Source organism: Diabrotica virgifera, chromosome 1 (genome assembly GCF_917563875.1).
Source record: "Diabrotica virgifera virgifera chromosome 1, PGI_DIABVI_V3a".
In the NCBI taxonomy this organism is placed as follows: domain Eukaryota; kingdom Metazoa; phylum Arthropoda; class Insecta; order Coleoptera; family Chrysomelidae; genus Diabrotica; species Diabrotica virgifera.
In genome coordinates, this window is record NC_065443.1 from 46,400,367 (window position 1) to 46,424,773 (window position 24,407).

The following is a 24,407-nucleotide window of genomic DNA, read 5'->3' on the forward strand; positions in this document are numbered from 1 at the left end:
TGATACTCTAGATTGCGCCCTGCGATCTTAAAATGGGTGACGGTTGCGACAGAGATAAATGAGCCTATTAGGTCGGTAGTCTCTTTCTAATTCAAGGGGAGTATCGACGACGTCACTATCCTACTCTATTGAGTGTTATTTAAATATTTTGACAGTTCGAGCGGATGGCGACGAGAACTGGTCTTTGGTCTTCGGACGTGGATAATCGTGGTTCGAATCCCATACCAATCTTTACTTTTTATATTTTTAATTTAATCAATATTGCGTTTATTAGATATTACATCTCTAAAATAAATCTATGCAAAGAAATATATAACAAATAAGAAAAACTGTGTAGGTACCTAGGTATAGATTTTTAAAAATATAAAAGCCAATGTTATTTTTTTTTAATAAGTTAATGGTAGAATAGTAAAGTAATTGTTAAAAATATTCGTAAAAAATTACCAATAATTAATATCAACATATTGTACCATTGATTTATTAATTGAATCGGTCATTTCAAAAACAACATGAGTCACATATTCCTAATTTTACAGAAGAGCAAATAAAACTAACTATATAGTCGAAAGATGGATGAAATGGATGACATCAAAATTCAGAGTTATATTGTAGTTTTGTTCCTAATTTTTTTACTGGACTGGTGTCGTTTTTGCACACAACGTTTATCTTAAAGGAGTCTATTCCTCTCAAAAAGTTAGTTTCTGAAAATTGTGGACTTTGCTGTTTTTGAAATGACCGATTCAATTATAAGTAATTAGACATTATTGTTATTTATGAAACTATTGTTACAATTTTTTTAAAAAGTAGAAGCAAAACAAACATTATTCCCATCATTCGAATAAGGACGAATTTATATTAATAACGAATGACTTTTATTTTACTATGCAATTCACAAATTATGTATTCAAATATTAACTTACTATACATACATTTATTATCTGCTAGATTTACTTAGGTCCATTTTTCAGATGTAAAAATATCTAATAAACGCAATATTAATTAAATAAAAATAAAAAAGGTAAAGTTGGTATGGGATTCGAACCATGATTATCCACGTCCGAAGACCAAAGACCATTTCTCGTCACCACCCGCTCCAACTTTCAACACATATTACTCGATAAAGTGGGATAGTCACGTCGTCGATATTCCCCTTAAATTAAAAAGAGACTACCAACCACCAAATAGGCTCATTTATCTCTGTCGCAACCGACACCCATTTTAAGATGACAGGGCGCAATCTAGAGTATTATACAGGGTGTCCAGAAACTCTACCGACAAACGAAGACAGGAGATTCCTCAGATAATTTTAAGACAATTTAACCCAATTCACCTAGTTCGAAAATGCTTCTGAAGGGAGCTAGAGCTCTTTGAAGATTGCGTCATGAAATTAGTTTTTCTTAAATACCTCCAGAAGGCTTCTATTTAGAAAAACGAAAATTGGTACGCATATTTACTTTTCAGAGATGAATCGATTCCATCGATTGCAAATTTCTAGTACCGGTCATAGGCGTCCGTTTTGGGTAGAGCAACGGGTATTTTATCGTATAACTTTTTTGTCCTTAACTCTTATGCATTTTTGACACCGGATTATTAAATTGTGAGGTATTCTAGTACTAAAAGGTACTCTTGCTTTAAGTCGGTAGGATGCACCGTTTTCTAGAAAAATCGATTTGAAAGTTTTTCGTTTTTGGAATTTGAAAAAAAATTGAAAGAACTTTTCATCACAAAACGAAGTATTTTACCAACATAAAGTAAGAGTAACTTTTAGTACTCGAATACCTCATAATTTAATAATCTAGTGTCAAAAATTCTCGAAAATTCAAGACAAAAACATTATGCTATAAAATAACTGTTGACCTACCCAAAACGGACGCCTATGACCAGTACTAGAAATTCGCAATTAATGAAATCGATTTATCTCTGGAATATAAATAAATGTACCAGTTTTCGTCTTTCTAAACAGTTTTTTTTTGAAATTTTTTTTTGTAATTCAGAGAGTGAAAAATTTTCAAATCGATTTTTTTAGAAAACGGTGCGTCCTACCGATTTAAAACAAGAGTACCTTTTAGTACTAGAATACTTCACAATTTAATAATCCAGTGTCAGAAATGCATAAAAGTTAAAGATAAAAAAGTTATGCGATAAAATAACCGTTGCCCTACCCAAAACGGACGCCTATGATTGCTACTAGAAATTTGCAATGTATGGATTAGATTTATATCTTGAAGATAAATACGCGTACCAATTTTTGTTTTTCTAAATAGAAGCGTTCTGGAGGTATTTAAGAAAAACTAATTACAAGACGCCATCTTCAAAGAGCTCTAGCTCCCTTAAGAAGCATTTTCGGACTAAGTGAATTGGGTTAAATTATCTTAATTACCTGAGGAATCTCCTGTCTTCGTTTGTCGGTAGCGTTTCTGGACACCCTGTATATCTATGGACGGAGAACTCTGCTATCCGCTCCGAGCTTCGCTGGTATCGCCACCTACCTACAGGGTTACTAGTATGTATAACTTTTACCGGAAATTTTCTGGAAAGAAAAAAGTGTTGCCTATACTCTGTGAGTTTCGCTGGTATGGCTGCTATCGCCATCTAACGGTTGACTAGTGTTCCTATTTCGGCCGGAATTTTAAAGAGGACAGTAGAAAAGCAAATAATAGTTGTTTCAAACTTATTATTTAATTCTTATCGTGTAATATTTACAACGTAAAGAAGTAACTGGATTATAATCGATAATTAATAAGCAGTAAGTACAGAATTTATTATTCATTATGATTATTTTTAAGATGTTGCTTATCGTTTTGACGTCTATGTTGACATTTAATATCAGAAAAAATGTATTCTGCAAAAAAGTAGAATAATTTAATAAAATTATAGTATAATACTTCTTAAATATTAACTTATGAATGACAGTTAACGGCATCCTACGTTTGCTGTGATTGGTCGTTATGTTCACGCATTCAAATTTTGTTTCAGGATTCGATTGTAAAACTGAAACCGTCAAAATTCGAGAGTGTGCTAACTGATCCTTTAGCTCAAATTTTTCTACCGTTTTAAAATTAAAATTGTGTTTACTTAGTTTTTTTCGAATTGCATCAATCCATTTTTGTCGTTGAATCACTTTATGCTTAGCGACAGGAAAGTTGTAGAATACACAGTTACTATTGTAACCAGTATTTCGACACTCTTTAATACCATAGAGTTATATATTAGCATAGAGAGAGTGTCATTCAGAGCGAAGTGACGACACCATCTTTTTTATTTGGATTAGTGCTGTTTCACTCTTACGCATAGTAAAGCTGCTACAGTTGTCCCCCTCTTCCGTGCCTATATTCACACTGAATGTCATCATAGATTTTTGATACAATGTGTTAGAAAGAGATGCAGCAAACCAGTCCTTGAGATCTTGTCGTCAGGAAGCGCGGAAGGTAGGCTCCCTCTATGTTAATATTTACCTCTATGTTTAATACAACAACTTTCGTGAGACATTTAAAAGCTATAATATGCAACTCTTAATGCAGAACGTCAAAAAGCAAATTTCCAGTAAATGTTTACAAACTTGTCACTACTGGCGCTCGCGAATTTTTAATTATCCCCTCTACCTACGAGCTCACAGTGTATACCTGACACAGAATCGGGTGTCCGAAAGATCATTAGATATTTTCACTCTGCACACCCAACAATTTAAAATATAATTTGATTTTCACAATGATACACACAAGACAAACAACGATCAGATACGCACATACAAACAAAACAATATTTGATCGTGTCGTGTTCGTAAAAATTTTTCCCACTTCGTATCAAAGCATATACTTCAACGCAGTATATGTTTCGGACACTTTTTATAGTTGTTACTGTGTCTATCCTGTTAGGAAGAACGTCTTACGGATGGAGACCAATGACATATAAGAGGATAGACACAGCAACGACTATAAAAAGTGTCCTAAACATAATATACCAAGCTGAAGTATATGTTTTGATACGAAGTGGGAGAAATTTTTACGAACACGACACGATCAAATATTGTTTTGTTTGTATGGGCGTATTTGATAGTTATTTGTCTTGTGGTCATCATTGTGAAAATCAAATTATAATTTCAATTTTTGGGAGTGTAGAGTGATAATGTCTAATGCTATTTCGGACACCCGATTCTGTGTCAGGTATAGGAGAGTTCTCCGTCCATCCTCATATATGTCAATGATGGAGACTTACACCTTGTAATCTTGGAGACCTTGTAATTAGTTTTTCTTAAATAACGCCAGAACGCTCTCATTTAGAAACATGAGAATTGGTACGCATATTTATCTTTCAGAGATAAATCGATTACATTTATTGTGAACTTTTAGTACCGGTCATAGGCGTCCGTTTTGGGTAGGGCAACGGTTATTTTATCGGATAACTTTTATGTCTTTAACTTTTAAGCATTTTTGACACTGGATTATTAAATTATGAGGTATCCTAGTACTAAAAGGTACTCTTCCTTTAAGTCGGTAGAACACACGGTTTTCTAAAAAAAATCGATTTCAAAATTTTTCGTTTCTTGAATTTCCAAAAAAAATTCAAAAAAAAACAGTTAGAAAAACGAAAATTGGTACGTTTATTTATATTCCAGAGATGAATCGATTTCATTAATTGCGAATTTGTAGTACCGGTCATATGCGTCCGTTTTGGGTAGGTCAAGGGTTATTTTATCGCATAACTTTTTTGCCTTTAGTTTTTAAGAATTTGTGACTAGATTATTAAATTATGAGCTATTCTAGTACTAAAAGTTGCTCTTGGTATAAGTTAGTAAAATACACTGTTTTTTTTTTGAAAACTTTTTTGCAGTTTTTTTTTCAAATTTAAAAGACGAAAAATTTTCAAATCGATTTTTCTATCGCGTCTGTTCACACAAAACACGTTTCCTCCTATCTTGGGTTGCGATCAAACGACTCGTACCAGCTTCCCAGTAAAGCCTCTGCTCCTTTCTGAAAACTACGCCTCGTACCGCCCTCGTTCCTGCCTTCTCCTGATGCCGTGTTCTACCTTTTTCAAACACTTCAACAAAAACCGAGATACTCTAGACTCAAGGAGTTATATCTTATCTCGACTCGGCCTAACACTCGTTCCACGATATCTCACTTTTTAAACTTCAACAACAAACTAACTATACCGGCGTTTCACTTTTTTGTACACTCTTCTCGAACACTGGACTTCGCCTTTCGATCGCTCAAAACATTCTACCTTCACATTTGTCATCCATTCTCCTACTTCCAAATTACCCCTTCCAGCATTCAAAAATCAACCAATCCCAAGCAACTTTCAATTATCCGTATTCATCAATACAAAACTTTCCTTTTTCAAAATATCTCAATGGATTTCAAGAAAAAATAATATTCCCCATTTCAATTTTACTTTCTACATTAATACAACATTTACAAATTTAATGACCTATTATCTTATTCACTAGACTAGAGTATTAGTTAGCGGTGGTTAATGACAAATCCTTCCGCGAACACTTTCTTTATACACATCACTCTAATTGTTTACTTGGGTCGTATTGTTTCCGAGGTTCGTAAACACTTCTCCGAATCACTCTCTTTATATCTACCTATACATAATTTGTTTTATACAGGGTGTTCCAAATTTACATGCCCGTGGTCGAGAAAAATGAAAACCTTTATTTTAATTTGACTTTAATTTATAATTATAAACTTTTATTTCTTATATCAATTAGGAATATAACAATATCTATAAATAAATGATAATTCCTGACAACTTAAAAAATTACAATATCAATTAAACGACGTAAAACGGCGTGATTATTTTTTACAATTTCTGCCGATGCTTCCAAATGAAACATCGGCAGATCTAAATGTGCCGTATCTGCCTACGGACAGAAATGTATGTTTGGTTGCTCATCGACTTCTATTTCGTTGGGTTTTACATGTAAATCGTCAAGCTGGGTATAAGCTGGGGTCGGCTAGCCGAAAACAGTGAGATGAATGGCTCGGATCATTCAGTTTTTGAAAAGTCTACGCGCAGGGTTCACTTAACGCTCGGGTTGGTCGAATCCTTTTAAAACCCATGAATAAAATTTAGTTTGTATTATCTGACAGATTTTTTTATTTCACAGATACAAAAAATAACATAAACTCTGAATAAATTGAATATTAAAAAAATCCATTATACCTATAAATGTGTGGGTCGGCACTGCCGACCCTGACCGGCCGCCACTGGTGTACACTATTTTGCCTGTTTGCTTGGTTTGTCGCTAAGGCGGAGTTGGCGTAGAGATAGGTGCTACTTTTTCATTGGAGTGAATGTGAAAATTTCGAAAATAATTAATTATTCGTAGTTAATATAACATTACTGGTTGTGGTGGTTTTTATTTAAATACGAGTGCCAAGAAAGCTTACACTAAAAGAACTTGCTTCGTATCGGGATTTATATCGAGTTATCGTTCCGATAATAAATTCAAAAGGGAACTTAACGAAGTTAATACAAGACTTTTTATAAAAATTTGTCTTTATGTTATTTATAACGTTCATGGATTATATTCATTTGTATGTTATTTCCTTAGGTGTAAATAAAATTTGTGTTTTACCTATTATTGGTTTTTATTTTAACCTGAAAATTATAATGATAATAAATAGTAAGAGGACCTTGAAAGTTTTTCTGTCGAAACAATGCATTTTTTGAGACCCAATTTTTCACAAAAATTAACATTAATTTTATAAAAGTCAGACTGTCGTCTGTAGTTAATTTACATATATTTTTATTAACTAAATTTAAACATCTGTATATAAGCTTACAGAATATAAATGACGTGTTCAAAAGAAAAAGCATTTTAAATTTTGATAAAAAGAATAATTCAAAAAAATTTGGATCAATAGACTTCAAATAATTTAAATAACGTTTTAAAAACAATTAGGTACAGTTAAGTTCAATTTTTTCAACTAACAAACTTTTTGATATCAATTAATTTGCAGACCATTGGTATATAAATGTGGCAGTTAGATAATAATGTGACAAAATATTTCCGCTTCAAAATAAGCTGTCCCACATTAAAGTAATGACAAATTTAAATTTGATGTCACATCTTTATCTACAATAGTATTGGGACCGTGCAAGTTCGGCAAAGCGACCCCTATTTCTACGCTCTATACTAAAATTCGCACTTTGAATTATATTGGCCAATTATATTAGTCCTGGTTACTGTATAATTGTCAAGGCCATAGTCCAAAAAAAATAATAAGAAGAAAAAATAAGATTCAGGTTATGTTATGAAAACGTCAACAATTGTACGTAGTAAATAAAATTAGTTATTAAAATGCAGTACTGCAAGCAAAATAAAATTAATTAAATTTACCTTTATATAATAATTGCATATCATATCAATATTGTGAAGCAATATATAATTTTTCTGCTTCATTGGCAGAAGGTATGAAATATACGTCAATTTGAAAATTTCAATTGACAATATGAATTATTTAAGATAGTTGCAATATTTCTCCGCGACTCGCGCAGGGTCGTTTCTCGTTTCCCCTTCCAAGTACTTGCACACCGCGAATAGAAAGAATACACTTTTTACCACACGTCGATATGTTATAAAGTTAAAATAATTTATTTTTGGCATAAAACATATTCAGCACTAATCAACCAATAAATTAAATGTCTAATTACGCTGAAAACATGAATAAAATGAGTTAGTTAATAAATACAGTCCGTCTAATTTACTTACTGTTGCACGTCATTATCTACGTTAGAGATCTAAGTTGACATGGTTGCCCAATTACAAAAAATTCTTGAATTCATTTTAAATCAAATACGTCACACAATTTTTTCGGAAGTGGATTATACAGCAAAACAAATTAATATTCAATGTAAATAAATAAAAACTTTAGAAATAGAAAACAAGAATTTCTCTGTTATAATCTTACATTAAAGTACATAATAAAAACAGTAAATATAAGGTTTGTTCCAACTCGATACAAAACCGTTCTTGAACGGTTACGAGTATGCGCAGTAACGAAAAATGTGTTACTGCGCATGAGCGTAACGATTCAAGAACGGTTTTGTATCGAGTTTGAACAAACCTATAATGAAACAAATACTTATAGTAAAGAATATAAACAAATATGAAGTGTCATCAGCGCAACTGTCAAATAAATGTTACCAATTTATGCCAAAATATCACTTTCGTTCGATTACAGTTGTTACAGTGTGTTCCGAACAAATGTACTTCATAAAATCGCTTTATAATCCATTTATACAAATTAAATGAAACATATTATTGTGTATTTCTTTAAGTTAATATTAATAGAAATCTTCAAATATTATTTCTACGCGTATATAATAAAATATGTCTAGTTGCTATAATGCCAGTGTACTCGGCAAAGTGATTCTAAAAAAGAACACACCTACGGCCTAAATATTTCGTGTTGGTATCATGTGACGTCACGGGCTATGACGCGGATGACGTGCAACGGTAAGTAAATTAGATAGAGATAAGTCCATAAGACCTAATATATTTGTAGCACCTATTCGAACACTTGCGCCTCTAGCGATGATTGCTCAAAGCTGAATTATGTTAAAAAGTTAGCCCACAAACGATGCATTGCGTTTCCACTCCTTGTCTTACGTAAACGTATGACGTTCTGAAGTCAACTAGTTAACGTCTTAAGGTGAAAACTATCCATAGTGGTAGATGTCCGACCTCTTTTTTTAGCTCACAACGTGTTTGGTTTTCCACCTTTTGCGTTATTTTGCCGGTTATTAGCGCGCTCATCACTGTATGTGCATTCCTTAACCATTCTTTTATTGTATATAAGAATTTGATGTTCAAAAATTTTATGTTTGCTTACTTAAAATTTCTGAATGACATGGGGCAATATCAAAAACTACAACACATAGTTCATGTAAAATTCTAAGTAATTTCCGGAGAAATAAAACCTCTATTTGGACCAATTTTTTTTGATATTTTTTAATTCAATTTAGCAATTACTTCTTTCTTATTGTCATTACCTACTACAGCAATTTACTTTCGTATTTCTTATGCCGTACTGTAGAGTGGACCATTGGCTGTCCAGGTCCAGTGCCTAGCGATCCAAAACAGACGAAAAATTTGTGAAATACAGTAACGAAATAAAATACTCTTATATATGAAATAAAATTATATTTATGATCAAATCCGCCATGTTAACAAAATAGTCAAACATTGATCCATGTGAATGACTTTCACAAAAATAAAACACTTATATTTATCAGAAAATTCTACCATTTACAAAATTTTAAATCATAATGTTACAACATAATTTTTCAAAAAATAAATAACGTCTACAATATAAAAAATCTAAAAATAATTATTATTAAAATAACATGGAAAACGATAACGTTATGGTCAACAACGATATTCCGCCTCGGCTATATAAATATAAAGAGGAACATCTAAGCAGTTAGTTCATAATGCAAGAACAAAAAAGTAACCATGATACAAATGACGGTTGGATCTACTAATAGATATATTTACCATTCAACTTCAATTACATTTAGGTGCATACTAATCATTATTTGCATTATGAAACACGCATATATTTTGTAATAATGTTAACAGCAACTGTGTTGTTAACATCAAGACAAACGGTAACCATTTATCAATTATCAATAAAAACTGTTTTTACAAAAAGACCAAGTGTATAAAAAATAATTTTTAGGCACCAAAATATTTTTGAGGTATTAGTTAAGCCTACAATCACAGCTTTAGAAGACTCTATGGGAACAATACACTATAAATTTCGATGTAAAAGACGGAAACATGAGTAGTTTTTTCCTATTTATTATTCTTTTCATAGACGATCATACAGCTGCGATGCCGCAGGTACACAAACAGCTTTTTAATAACATAAACAAAGTAATAAAAACATCAGATTAACATGTCGATGTTTCAATATAGTGTTAACTACATAAATATAACTGATAACTAGTTTCATCTTCACGAACATTTGGATCCTAAAAACCTAAATCTTACACACTGAGCCGATTGCGTAAGGTGCCACGGTACGTGCCTAGACCTCTATCGGTCAATAATTACAAGATTTTTACCTAGTTAAATGCTATACTCTAATTATCATTGTTGTATTGTTCAGGTAGAACGTATGAAATGTCATCCCATGGGTGCCTGTACAATCCTTGTTTGAGTCTCTTTTGGTCCATGTAATGGCCGATAAATCCGATGGATCTACCAAGGACGAATAATGAGTTGATAGCACCGATGTCGATGTATTCTTGGGCTTCTTCCGGTGTGAAGACACCACAGTTCCTCAACATATCTACGAAGGAGCATGCGATGACACCGTCGACGTTAAGGATGAGGTTGGGTTTCTTGCTGGTGGTGATTTTTTCTACTTCTAGTGCGTACTGAAGTAAGGGAGTGGCGGGGAAGTTAGCCATGACGAACTCTTTGACTATTTTTACTCTCTGATCGGGGTTGTTGATAGATTTGACTCTGTGGCCAATACCCATGATGAGCTGACCAATGTTCCTCATGTGGTTAACGAATTCGGCAGGATGCATACCTGAAAACAAAATTATTGTTAATTATATTCTTATATAAGTAGAATTGTTAATTTAACATATAAATTTCGTCCTATGTTTCAACGTTATTTAAATTTATTATACGTCGTATCTGCAATTAAAACAATAAATCTTGGTGAAGATGAGGAAAGTCTGCCGGGCCCAAAGGAAATTTCCTTTATACCTATGACGCGTCATTATACCTATGACGCGCCCAATTCTCATTAAAAAATGTTTAGAGTTTAGGGCACTAACAACTTGAAAACTTTTTATGGCACTTATATTAGTACTTAAGCAAAAAAGCACTATGTATTAGATAGATTAATAGAACTTACTTAATTAATTTTTATAAATCAACTCGAGTCTTCGATCGTTTATGGAAGCAAATCTATCAAAGATATCCTCGTAGAAAGGATGCGTGTGCACAAGTTTATTTAATAGTTCTCTATGAGTGCGATAACAGTCAAACTAAAAGTTTTTAGCCTTTTTAAGCACGAAAAACTTCTTTCTACAGATACGGTATTCGATGGAATTGTCAGAATTAAACAAAACAAATTATAGGCTTCTGTAACAATGTCTTTAATTGGTTGTAATTTTATAACCAATTCTTGCAAATTCCCATTTTTTAAATTTTCGTCAGCATAAAAAAGGCAGAGCTCTCTTTTAAGTCTTTGAATTTTAGTAAATTTTTTGCCAAAAACTCAAAATAAATTTTGAAAAGCGTCGGAAGGAATGATCAAACTGTATGACTCAAACTTCGTTGTATCTGCTAAGCTTACAAATTTTAATTCATCACAACCCTGAAAAGTTACATCCATTTCCATTAAAATATGATCATATATTAAATAAAAAAAAATTAATGCTCTGTATTGGGTAGAATTTGCATTCGTGCTCATACCATCATCACAATTAGATCTTTTCAAAGTATTAATGACGTTAATTGTGCTTGCTTTGTCAAAAATATAATTAAAAAATTCTTCGCTTCTTTTATCACGTATTAATTGACGAGTCCTTTTTATCTAGTTTAAACAAAAATGAATATCTACATAGGGACGTTTTTTTTTGAAGAACATATAAAATATCTGTTATAATTTATAATATGAAAAATGTCGCTAAAAACTGTTGCTAAAAAGGTAAACTCAAAATCATTTAAATCTCCTAAAAAGCCTTTAGCCAGCTGAACTGATTTGCGGTCTTCCATCTTCCGAAAAAAACGAATACTGCCCATCATAGCACGCATCCAACTACTAGGTGAATACGGCGGATTAATTTTTAAATTCGGCTGCACTTGCTAATCTGGGTACTACCCAGTGCCGATAGAATGACGTCACGTTGCCATGACAACCGTTGATGCTTGTGCAACCGAGTAAGGATATTTCATCCACGTCTTCATCTCACTTTGCTCGAGTCATAGAAGTCAAATGACACAGGTCAGGACCTGACCGTCAAGGACCTACAGTTTTAATTTTTGGATTACATATCGAAATTCTTTTTTAATTTTTGGATTAATTAAAAAAGAGTAGGTTTATAATTAATTTCAGTATTTAGATATTATAATGCTACTTATATTTTTTGTCTTAATTTAATTATATTTTTTGGTGAAGCTCGCCTTCACCTATTTCATCTGGCCGACCGCCGCTGGTTGGCCGTCATCATGGGGTCTAGGAAAGTTGGTCGAGAACACATCGTCGACGGAAAATTAGTCGACAACATTTGGTCGACAAACAGTTGGTCGAATGCACAATTCGTCGACGAACATTTGATCGAATGGATTTTTCGTCAACAAACTGTTATTTATCTTTAGGATAAAGGGATTAATGTTGACAAACGACGGATTATTGCTTTTTATTTTGTTAACTGGAATATTTTATTATACATATCCGATTATTTTTGTGAGTTTTGTTAATTTTTTTTCTAAATCTTAATTATTTTTAAATTTAATGAAAAAATGAGAGTAGACAGCAAATATAAACCGATATTTTAATTAGTGATGTACCATTCTTTTTGGTGTCGGCGCACTTGCGAATGGAGCATTTCCGGACAAGTCAAATTTGGTGGCACTTGCGGACAAGACGAAATATGCGAGATGCTGAGGTAAATAAATTGTTAGGGAATCGAGGCATTTCCGTACAATGTTTTCGACTGCAATAATCAGTCAATATCAATAAAAAAGTAAAGTAATCGTGAGAATAAACTTCCCTTCACACTTTATCCAAGGCTTAGGACTGGCAATCTATAAAATAATTTTTTTTTTGATATGGTACAAAGAAACTAACTTTATATATTGGCGTTTTTCCGCCACGTATTATTCCCTTTGGGTCTTTGTCGACGAATCCATTCGACCAAATGTTCGTCGACCAATTGTACAGCCGGTTCCTAAAAAAACTGATACGACTCTTAGTAAGATTTCATCATGTTGAGCAGTGTATTTGATTGATCTGACATTATATTTATTATGACAGACAAATAAGAAAATAAACAAACAACAAACAACTGATTCATGAAAAAACTAATAAGTATTTTAGAAAAATTTAAACGCAGGATGAAAGATTACATTATTACCGAGGGCGAAAAGCCCCTTAGAATAAACAAGCAGTTTCTATTGAATGAAATATTTGAAATTAAATATCACACTTTTTTTTTTAATTTCATCCCTGTAACTTATTAAAATAAATATTATAGAAGTTTTCAGGGACTTTCAGCCCTCGGTAATAATGTAGTCTTTCATTCTGAGTTTAAAATTTTCAAAAATATTTATTAACTTTCTCAGGATTCGAAAAAAAAATGAATACAATTAAAATACATTGAGAATTTTGACATGCGACACAATTTTGCATTAACTCAATGTAAAATTCTAAACTGTTGAATTCCAGCTTCCCTAATTATTTGACATCAAAAGACATTAGAAACTATTTGTAGATGATTCAAATCTGTATTGAAAACAACTGTTAAAATTGGTCTACGTGATTAAACATTCCAAAATTTTGTAAAAATGTAATACATTTCAGTTTTCAGCCCAAACTTAGGCCACACACAATGCAATAATGTTCATATTTTTGAACTGTCAATATTTTTATTTTATCATCTATTGTTTAAAAACAATACAGTTGATAAGATACCCTCAGTTGCGGAGAAAGTATTAATAATAAAGATTAATAATAAAGTCTAATAACCGTGGAACAGAATAAGCTATCTGACAAATTTTAAGATTTGGCAGTGACATTGACAGTATGTAAACATTAGGTATTTATCCTTCAAAATACACTGCTCAATTTTCTACAAAATACGCGTCAAGAGTCGTATCAGTTTTTTTTGGAACCAGGTGTACATTCGATGAATTGTGCCTTCGACCAACTGTTTGTCGACCAAATGTTGACGACTAACTTTCCGTCGACGAAGTGTTCTCGACCAACTTTCCGACACCGGTCATCATGTTTACAACTTCCTGAAACCATTTTCTATCGGCTGCTACGGGAAATAATGCTTCTACTGTGGAACCACACCATTGTCTAATATTATGTAGTCATGAAAGTTTCTTTTGATCAATCCGTCTCTTTCCCTCCACTTTTCCTTGTATTATAAGGCAAAGTAGACGATATTTAGGACCATTTATTATATGACCGAATTATTTTGTTTTTCCCTCTTTATGAAGTTTATGAACAGACATTATCAATTCATCATTTTAATCAACTATTTTCAATGGGAAATAAGCCACAATTTTACCAAAAAAATTATTTTATTAACGTTTCGACGCCCAAGTCGGGTGTCGTTGTCAAAATACAAAATAATACTAGATTAAAGAAAAATGTTGTTGCTTAGTAAAAACTTCTTCTAATAATTTATTTAATCTGACTCATTTATATCGGCAATTCAGACATGTAATATACATTTTAAAGTAGAAGACTTTAACATGATATTGCCAATATTGATGAGTTGCGATCCTGGGACGACTTTATTAAAATATAGTTCATTCGATTACATGAAATCAACCTCAACTTAAGAATATCCGCCACAAAAAATCATAGGATGTGATCTGTCTTTAAAAAGACAACCAAATGCAACGGTGGCAGTAAAATTCTCGCGCTGGAGATTCCATAGTAAATCACGAGGGAAAACCATATAGGATATTCTTGAGTTGAGGTTGATTTCATGTAATCGAATGAAATATCTTTTAATAAAGTCGTCCCAGGAACGCAACTCATCAATATTGGCAATATCATGTTAAAGTCTTCTACTTTAAAATGTATAGTACATGTCTGAATTGCCGATATAAATGAGTCAGATTAAATAAATTATTAGAAGAATTTTTTACTAAGCAACAACATTTTTCTTTAATCTAGTATTATTTTGTATTTTGACAACGACACCCGACTTGGGCTTCGAAACGTTAATAAAATCATTTTTTTGGTAAAATTGTGGCTTATTTCCCATTGAAAATAGTTGATTATAAAAATGCCACAAGAAAATAGCTTCAGAACATCATAATTTTAAGAACCACAATTCGATATATCCGTCGATAGCACCACAATTCAAATACTTCTAATTTGTTTAGCAATGTGGTATTTAACGTCCATACAATATGATAGACCACACATAAAATTTAAGACTTGGGAATATGCAACAACAGGTTTCTGTCACATAAAACTGGTTTCCAGATCAAATTCCTTACGTGATATTTCGATCCTGGTTATTATCCCTTCATCTGATTACATTTAACCAGCTGCCAAGGTATTTAAAATAATTTACACGTTCTATATCCTCTCCACTAAGAAGAAGCAGAATTTATATACGTCGCATATAAATAAACAAATGAATGTCCAAAAAATGCTGAGGCCATCGCTGTAATTCCAGCAAATTTAATAAATGAACGAGTTTTCGGCAGTGCATAAATAATAAACAAACACCAGAGAGCCTTAACCTCTAAAACCATTTTTCTCGAAACCTATTATTTTGACATAGCACCTTCTTTGCCTGTACCCTTCATATGTAAACAAATATGTACGGCAATGGGTCCGCATGATCTGTCTTAGGTGCTAACATTTTGCGGCTTTGGGAACAATAATCTAACATTTTCGGACATATTTCTACGGCATTGGGACACCAATCGGTCTAAAATTTTATAAGCAATGCATATTTTCGGCTTTTATAAATTGAGACCATAACACCTTGAACGTATATATACGGCGGCTGGGACTACAGACCCACTTTTTAAAAAACATATATATGCGGCGTTGGGACAGAAAGGCCTCTCCGAAACTGATTAATTTTATTTTTCCTGTCCTACTCTGTGGCATTGGGAGCATTAGCCACGGTAGACATTAACTGACAAATGAATTTACCGTTTGAAAATTTACTGATCGAAACTTTTTAAAATTTTGTTATCAAATTTCATCAAATGAACGTTTTGACAGTATCTGTAAAGTTTCCCTTTTTAGTGTCTGGTCCTTTCTTTACTGGATCTTCCACTTCTTTCTGTCCATTATTCCAATAATATGTATTCAATGTTTGCATATTGATATATAATACATTCCTATTTACACATCAACTTTTAGTGGTCTTAAAGTTTCTTCTACATACAGTATCGTATGAATACAACTAATTACCTTTGTCATAGGCTTCACTGAACATCTTAGCTGCACCGTCCAAAGCTCCACCGAACCTGTCACCGATTGTAAGAAGACCGGATACCAAACTGGAAACTAGATCTTTACCAGCACGGGCACAGACTATGGTGTTGTGAGCTCCTGATACTGCAGGTCCATGATCGGCTGTCACCATCAAGCACATCTCGAAGAATTTGCAAGCGTACGGAGGTAAGCATCTTTGGAACCACAAAAGCGATATGACCCCGCCGATGCCTACGTTCTTTTGAAGCACATCAGAAATGGGCATACCTGGAAAGCAAAATAAAAATACAATAAACGAAAAATATTGGCACTTTTTTTTTCGAACTATCGTGTGCTATCGTTCATACTCAACACTATGAAGGAAAGAAAAATGAGCTACTTTTGTCACAAATTAAGAAATGAAATATATGAGCTGATACGATTAGTTATACAATGAAAAGTGTAAGGAAAAAGAGGACCGGGGAGACCACACACATCCTGGATGAAACATTTAAAGCAGTGGAGTGGGAAAACAACAATAGAACTATTCAGAACTGCTGCAGACAAAGTAAAATGGGCCATGATCATCGGCAATGTCCTTAGAGGATGAGGCACATGAAGATCGTTCATTATAAAAGAAACTATCTTCGTAAAGTTGTCCTAAACACTGAGTAAGTAATATACAGGGTGAGTCATGAGGAACTGTACATACTCCTACCTCGTATAGAGGCTCCTATGGGGAATAACAAATGACCATTAAAAAGTGTCTGCTCCCATTGTTTAATAATATACAGGGCGAGTTTCGCATTTTGACAGAAATTTGTATTCGTCATAATTTTTGAACGGTCAGATCGATGTGTCTCTTATTTTGGCCAATCGTTACACTATTGTCACCTAATCAACTGATTTATTCAAACTAAAAAAAAATCAGGTCCGGCTTTAAAAAAATTAGTTCGTTTGGCTCTTAGAAAAAATGTCACCCTGTATACGCTTTTTGAAAACTCTAATATGAATTTTACAAATTAGACAAATAGGCAATTAAAATGGCATATTTATTTTTTTCCGCACACGAATACTTAATTTTTTATAAAAAAAAAATCAAATTTCACTATGGATGAAAAGTTTCGTAAAGTGAACCATAGATTTAAAAAAAATAACTTTTATTACAAAAATTAACTTTTTTTGCACAAATAAGTAATTTATGTTACCATCCAATCAACTGATTTATTCAAACTAGAGAAAAATCAGGTCCGGATTAAAAAAATTAGTTCGTTTTGGTCTTAGAAAAAATTTCACCTTGTATATGCTTTTTGAAAACTCTAATATGAATTTTACAAATAAGACAAATAGGCAATTAAAATGGCATATTTATTTTTTCCCCACACGATAACTTAATTTTTTATTAAAAAATCAAATTTGTCAAAATCGGAATTTTAACCTAAAAATGAAAAAAAAAATGAACTCACGGTTTAACTCGCTACAACTCTGTTACATTTTAATATTTTTTTCTGAAATTTTTACAGCACATACATTTTACCATTGTGAAGACTATGAAAGTTGTTGTAGACTTTCAGTCTTCTTCTTGTAAAAGTTGCAAACTTGTAAATCGCAAAAATTAGGTGGAAAAATTTAAAATTTATCAATTTGATCACGTCTATGTTAAACTATAGAGTCCAAAAGAAGTGTTATGGGAAGTTTTAGATCTAGACGTGTTATAGAAAAAAAAAAATGGTAAGACTTTTAATTGTAAAAAAAACGTTGTTTTTGTAAATTAATTTTTGTAAAAAAAGGTAATTTTTTTAAATCTATGCAAAAACTTTGCCAAACTTTTAATTATTCATAGTCAAATTTGATTTTTTTTTATAAAAAATTAAGTAATCGTGTGGGGAAAAAAATAAATATGCCATTTTAATTGCCTATTTGTCTAATTTGTAAAAATTATATTAGAGTTTTCAAAAAGCATATACAGGGTGAAATTTTTTCTAATACCAAAACGAACTTATTTTTTAAATCCGGACCTGATTTTTTTCTTGTTTGAATAAATCAGTTGATTGGTGGTAACAGAAATTAAATATTTGTTAAAAAAAAATAATTTTGGTAATAAAAGTTAATTTTGTTAAATCTATGGTTCACTTTACCAAACTTTTAATTCATAATCAAATTTGATTTTTTTATAAAAAATTAAGCAATCGTGTGCGGAAAAAAATAAATATGTTATTTTAATTGCCTATTTGTTTAATTTGTAAAATTCATATTATAGTTTTCAAAAAGCTTATACAGGGTGAAATTTTTTCTAAGACCCAAACGAACTAATTTTTTTAAAGCCGGACCTGATTTTTTTCTAGTTTGAATAAATCAGTTGATTAGGTGGCAATAGTGTAACGATTGACCAAAATAAGAGACACATCGATCTGACCGTTCAAAAATTATGACGAATACAAATTTCTGTCAAAATGCGAAACTCGCCCTGTATATTATTAAACAATGGGAGCAGACACTTTTTAATGGTCATTTGTTATTCCCCATAGGGGCCTCTATACGAGGTAGGAGTATGTACAGTTCCTCTGACTCACCCTGTATAGCCATATCTACATATCTACAACATTTGATAAATTAGATAATAATTAATCTAAAATAGGTTATTATGGCTTTTTTCCTAACAAATCCTATTTGTAACTGAACAGTGACACTGATTCTGATACTTTTAGAAAAACATCATATTAGAGTAACTAAACCTCTGAGAAAACTTCCATAATAACTAGACCAATTGTGTCAGAGAGCAAAAGTGAATTATGGGAAATTTTAGTTGCGAAACTAAAAATAAAAAAGTATTGGTGTAAGGATTACATTTTAACAAAAACTAAAAAAAATATCCAAAGATAAAATACCTGCATATATGAGCTCTTGTCCTCTTTCATCACAGATGGAAGTCATGAAGCTGGCGGGTTTTCTAATAAGCCCCAACTCACGAGCCCAACTGTAGTCCATTGGCACGGTTGGTGGAGGAACTTCTGGTCTTGGCACTATCACGCCTTGTTTTACAAGCTGCTCGTATACTTTGCCAACGATATCACCTAAATAATCGAAAGAATCAGGTACGTGTGCACCGGCTGCCTTGAGAGCTTCGTTCTTAGCTGTGGCAGTTTCTTGGTTTGAGTTAGCGCAAGAGCCTGCATGGCCGAATTGGACTTCTGAAGTGAACATTCCAGCGCAAGTTCCTAAAATTACACAAAATAATTAGCTGTTCACTTTGATTATGTTAATCTTATTAAAAAGATAAAAGAGGAAAATACTATAGGAATCTCAAAAAGCGAATAAAACGCTTATAGTCACAATAAGTTCCGTTATAATAAAAACCCTTTATATAAGCAATACCACTGAACACATACCTATACACCAAGCTACCAAAGGCTTTGTAATTTGTTTGGTTTGCAATGCTTTACATACTTGGTATTCCTCAGTACCTCCTACTTCACCAAGAAGGATGATCATCTTAACATTATCATCAGCTTGATATCTACAAAAGTATAGGTTATAATTCATACTGTTCGACTGACTATATTGTGTAAAAGTGACTTACCTCATAATGTGATCCATGAAAGTAGTTCCAGGGTATCTGTCTCCACCGATAGCTACACCTTCGTAGACTCCGTCGGTTGCTTTGGACACGATGTTGTTTAATTCGTTAGACATACCACCAGATCTTGAGACGTAAGCTACACTGCCTGGTCTGTACAATTTTGAGTGTAAGATGTTGTCCATCATTCCTCCAGTGTTACCAATCTTAAAGCACCCTATAAAGAGCGTTAATAATTATATTAACTATAAAGTATGTAGAAATGGATAGCATGTATATAGAATTATGACATAATGCAGTTTACATATTATTCGCGGTGTGCAAGTACTTGGAAAGGGAAACGAGAAACGACCGTGCGCGAGTCGCGGAGAAATATTGCAACTATCTTAAATAATTCATATTGTCAATTGAAATTGTCAAATTGACGTATATTTCATACCTTCTGTCATTGACGCAGAAAAATTATATATTGCTCCACAATATTGATATGATATGCAATTATTATATAAAGGTAAATTTAATTAATTGTATTTTGCTTGCAGTACTGCATTTTAATAACTGATTTTATTTACCAAATACACTTGTTTACGTTTGCTAAACATAACCTGCATTATATTTTTTCTTCTTATTATTTTTTTGGACTATGGTCTTGACAATTATCCAGCAACCAGGACTAATATAATTGGCCAATATAATTAAAAGTGCGAATAAAAGTACAGAGCGTAGAAATAGAGGTCGCTTTGCCGAACTTGCACGGTCCCAATACGCCAGGGAAATAAGGCAAAAATATACCCTGTTCGGGACACTTGAGCAGCCAGGTTGCAACTGGGTTTTTTGGTTAGTATATACCTAATACATTATAAATACAAAAATGCCCGTCACAGTTCGGATGAGAATTTTAGTTATTTACAAATAAGTGTCAAAAATGACAGTTTTTTCGTTTAAATCGCCACAGGTAAAAATAGGGTAATTAAATCTTATTTATAGTATCCTTCTCTTAGTAGATGAGCAAAAGTTTAAAACGACAGTTTTTGAATTTTAGTTCGATCATTTGTTGCTTCGGAAATTTTAAAATAAAACTAAAATTTCGAAAATAAAAATTTGCTATAACTTTTGCAAAAATGACCTTCATATTACATGAAAAGTTGAGTCAAACAGACCATATAATGTATAAAAAAATTTAAGACGATTCGTCGAATAGTTTAAATTTTATTTAATTTGTTTATCCCAAAGATTTTTTTTGCAATGTTATTGTTCAGAAAATAATAATGATATATCAATTCTTTGGAAATCACGTGAAAGAAGAATAGTTATTTTTCAAAGTTTAAAAAAAATCATTAAAAAGTCATTCTAATCATTCCAAAAATATTTTACTAAAGTAGAGTCATTTTTGGATTATAAACAATTCGAATATCTTTGTTAAAATTGACTCTAGACTAAAACTACTTCGGGATTTGAAAAGCTGGTATTTTCAAAACACGAATTTTCAAAAAAAAATCTTTTTGTCTAGGTTAATTACGGTCAAAGTTAGCCACTTTTTTTATTTAATTCACAGCTACTTTGTTTATAACAATTAAGCAACCTAACTAGCGCCATTTTGAAGTTCAAGGTATATAGTTTACAAGAATAAAAAACCGCTAAACGCCGTAAAAATGAGTGGCGCATACAATATTCCAGCTACAAAAGATAGTTGATGAATGATATGAATATTACGTGGCGCGAAAATGTATTTTCATTTTGATGGAACACAAAATTCTAGTTTTATTTTAAAAGATTTTTTTTATAATATTTGCTAAATTTGAAGTAAACGCGCCACAAAAGAGTAACTTTGATACAGTTTGAATTTTGAAACTCTTTTGTGGCGCGTTTACTTAAATTTAGCAAATATTATGAAAATCTTTTAAAATAAAACTAGAATTTTGTTTTGCATTAAAATGAAAATACATTTTCGCGCCACATAATATTCATATCAGATCTTTTGTAGCTGGAATATTGTATGCGCCACTCATTTTTACGGCGTTTAGCGGTTTTTTATTCTTGTATCAGGAGTTTTTTAAGTTTTTTATAAATTAAATGTATGAAGTTAAATGCAATGCTCCTGTATATTACACGTTAAGCTTTATAAATGGTCACCTTTGTTGCATTATCTCCAAATGAACTAGTGTCCATCGAATGTACACTAGATTTTTTTCTATTCAAAATAGATTGAAAGAAATATTGAGGTTGCCGGTAAAGTCGAATTGGCCGTTGCCAGATCAAATTTAGCGTCGTAACCACTACAACTACATAAACCATTTCGGGAATAATCGTTAACTGGATTATACATTTGTATCTTAATAACTTCTAAACGGCTTAACCGATGTTGATCAGTAAACATGAGTTTGAAACCTATCGACCAGTAGTATCTGATGGATCTAAGGTCAAGTATAATACCTGAAGATATTACAGGAATTATTGAGCTTCAGGAACCGTTTTTCCCATAGGAAATAGATTTGATCATATTTATGAAGCCTATAACTTAAAAATTCGAATTTTCCCGGATATGAGGTATACACCGTTAGATTCGTTTTGAATCCTTCTACAAACGTTCAGTTATTAGCACAATTCGTTGGTTGAAATTTTGAGTAATTGTCGAAAAACAAAAATTGGCGGCGAAAAATTGCCGATAAACCAAGTTTAGTTTTTCAGTTTTTCGGATATACTGAGCCGCGTGTATGTCTTATCCTGACGGCTTAAACACTATTTGAAAGCTTAACTCAACACTATTGATTTGATGTATTTGCGGTTCTCCTGCCTCTACTTGATCCGAAGATATATACCCCCAAAAATATGCCGTTTTGTACCTACCAAGTCCTATAGCTGGCTTATGGGTGGTCAAAAGTCACAAACTACACCGGTTCTGAATCGGCCCTGACCCCCTCTTCAAACACAGAAAAAAAAATTCAAATCGGTGTAACTTTTCCACACACATACATACATATCCACAAACATTTTCCCTTTTTTAAATAAAAATTGAGTCATACTTCTGAGCTCGGTAACTTTTGAATGGTATAACCGATTTTCAAAATTAAACGTGCGTTGGAAAGTTAATGATCAGCACTATCAGAAGCCGCAAAGGCCGGACTTAAATTATTGAATTTTTTGGGAGTTTTGGGGACGAGAACGAAAAACAGAGCCTAAATAGGATGGGCCGTAAAATCCACACCCTTGGACCATAATGGATGGTTGACATATGAATGGGTGAGTCTTTTCCTGAACTTTAAGATGGAAGTCGACCGAATTTTCAATTCAGTCAGATTTAGAAAATCGAAAATTTCGTGTATATACAAGGTGTTTGGTAAAGAATGGGCCATAGCTTAACCTCAGGTTCCTGAGGTTAAAATAGGCCGATTTAAGCTAACTTACCTTAGTACAAAGTTTATAATAACCGAGATACAGGGTGTCAAAATTAAACTTTTTTTTTATTTATTATTAAATATTTCCTGACAGGTATGAGATAATAACATGAAATTTGGTATGTGGGGGTTTTCTGGGTCGAGAAAACTAAATTCCCTACCAAAAATTATGTATTGCCCAGAGGGCGCCACATACGCCTTTCAGCACTCATTTATTACGTTCAATTTTTTTATCCCTCACTCTGTATAATTTTGACATTAAAATTTTTATTCTCCTATTAGTTTTACTTAAAAAAGGTATACTTCTTTCATCTCCCTAAACTCAACCGTTTTCGAGATAAACGCATTTTAAATCTGCGATACACCATCATTTTTAGCATAATATCATTGTAGTTCCACCCGAAAAATAACTTAAAACCATAATAATTGTGCCAGTTCTCAAATTTATGTCATTGCATCGCAAGTTCCATTTGAAGAAATTTGCGATACATTTTTGGATAATTTTATGGTTTTAAGTTATTTTTCGGGTGTAACTACAATAATTATGCTAAAAATGATGGTGTATCGCAGATATAAATTGCGTTTATCTCGAAAACGGTTGAGTTTAGGGAGATGAAAGAAGTATACCTTTTTTAAGTAAAACTAATAGGAGAATAAAAATTTTAATGTCAAAATTATACAGAGTGAGGGATAAAAAAAATTGAACGTAATAAATGAGTGCTGAAAGGCGTATGTGGCGCCCTCTGGGCAATACATAATTTTTGGTAGGGAATTTAGTTTTCTCGGCCCAAAAAACCCTCACATACCAAATTTCATGTTGTTATCTCATATCTGACAGGAAATATTCAATAATAAATAAACAAAAAGTTTAACTTGGACACCCTGTATCTCCCATTCTTGGGTATATGGCCCATTCTTTATCAAACACCCTGTATAGTGTCGCATGTAGGGGGGTTTGGGTGTGCGCCACTGGCGAGAACTGCCGTTCTCTGGTAATGTGTAAAAGTTTGAGTAAACGTTAAACTTCAACAAAGCGGTTAATAAAGGTTTAAAAATTACGTCCTAACGAAATCGATTCATGGTCGGTGGAGGGGAATTATTAAAATCCGTGCACTCAAAAAATGAAATTGATTCTTTAAACATGAGCTGCAATTAATATCTCTGGAGCCTGTTGATGGATTTTGATCATCATTTTTTTAAATTTGTATGTGCTCGTAGTCTTGTAGAGTACGTTATGTACACATATCCCCACCTAACATTACAAAATGTTAG

The 24,407-nt window shown here is 32.5% G+C and overlaps 1 protein-coding gene across 5 annotated transcripts in view; it reads right to left on the reverse strand.

Moving 5' to 3' along the window:
* Positions 1-9,140: 9,140 nt before the first annotated feature.
* The window catches only part of LOC114327471 (ATP-citrate synthase), a 266,730-nt gene continuing 251,463 nt past the window's right edge, over positions 9,141-24,407 (reverse strand). For all 5 annotated transcript variants that reach the window (XM_028276104.2, XM_028276107.2, XM_028276106.2 and 2 more), the window contains 5 exons: positions 19,744-19,957; positions 19,553-19,680; positions 19,052-19,381; positions 16,161-16,451; positions 9,141-10,559 (listed from right to left, as the gene is read on the reverse strand). In XM_028276104.2, coding sequence (XP_028131905.1) covers positions 10,105-10,559; positions 16,161-16,451; positions 19,052-19,381; positions 19,553-19,680; positions 19,744-19,957 — 1,418 coding nt within the window. In that variant the 3' untranslated portion in view covers positions 9,141-10,104. The remainder of the gene's footprint in view (positions 10,560-16,160; positions 16,452-19,051; positions 19,382-19,552; positions 19,681-19,743; positions 19,958-24,407) is intronic.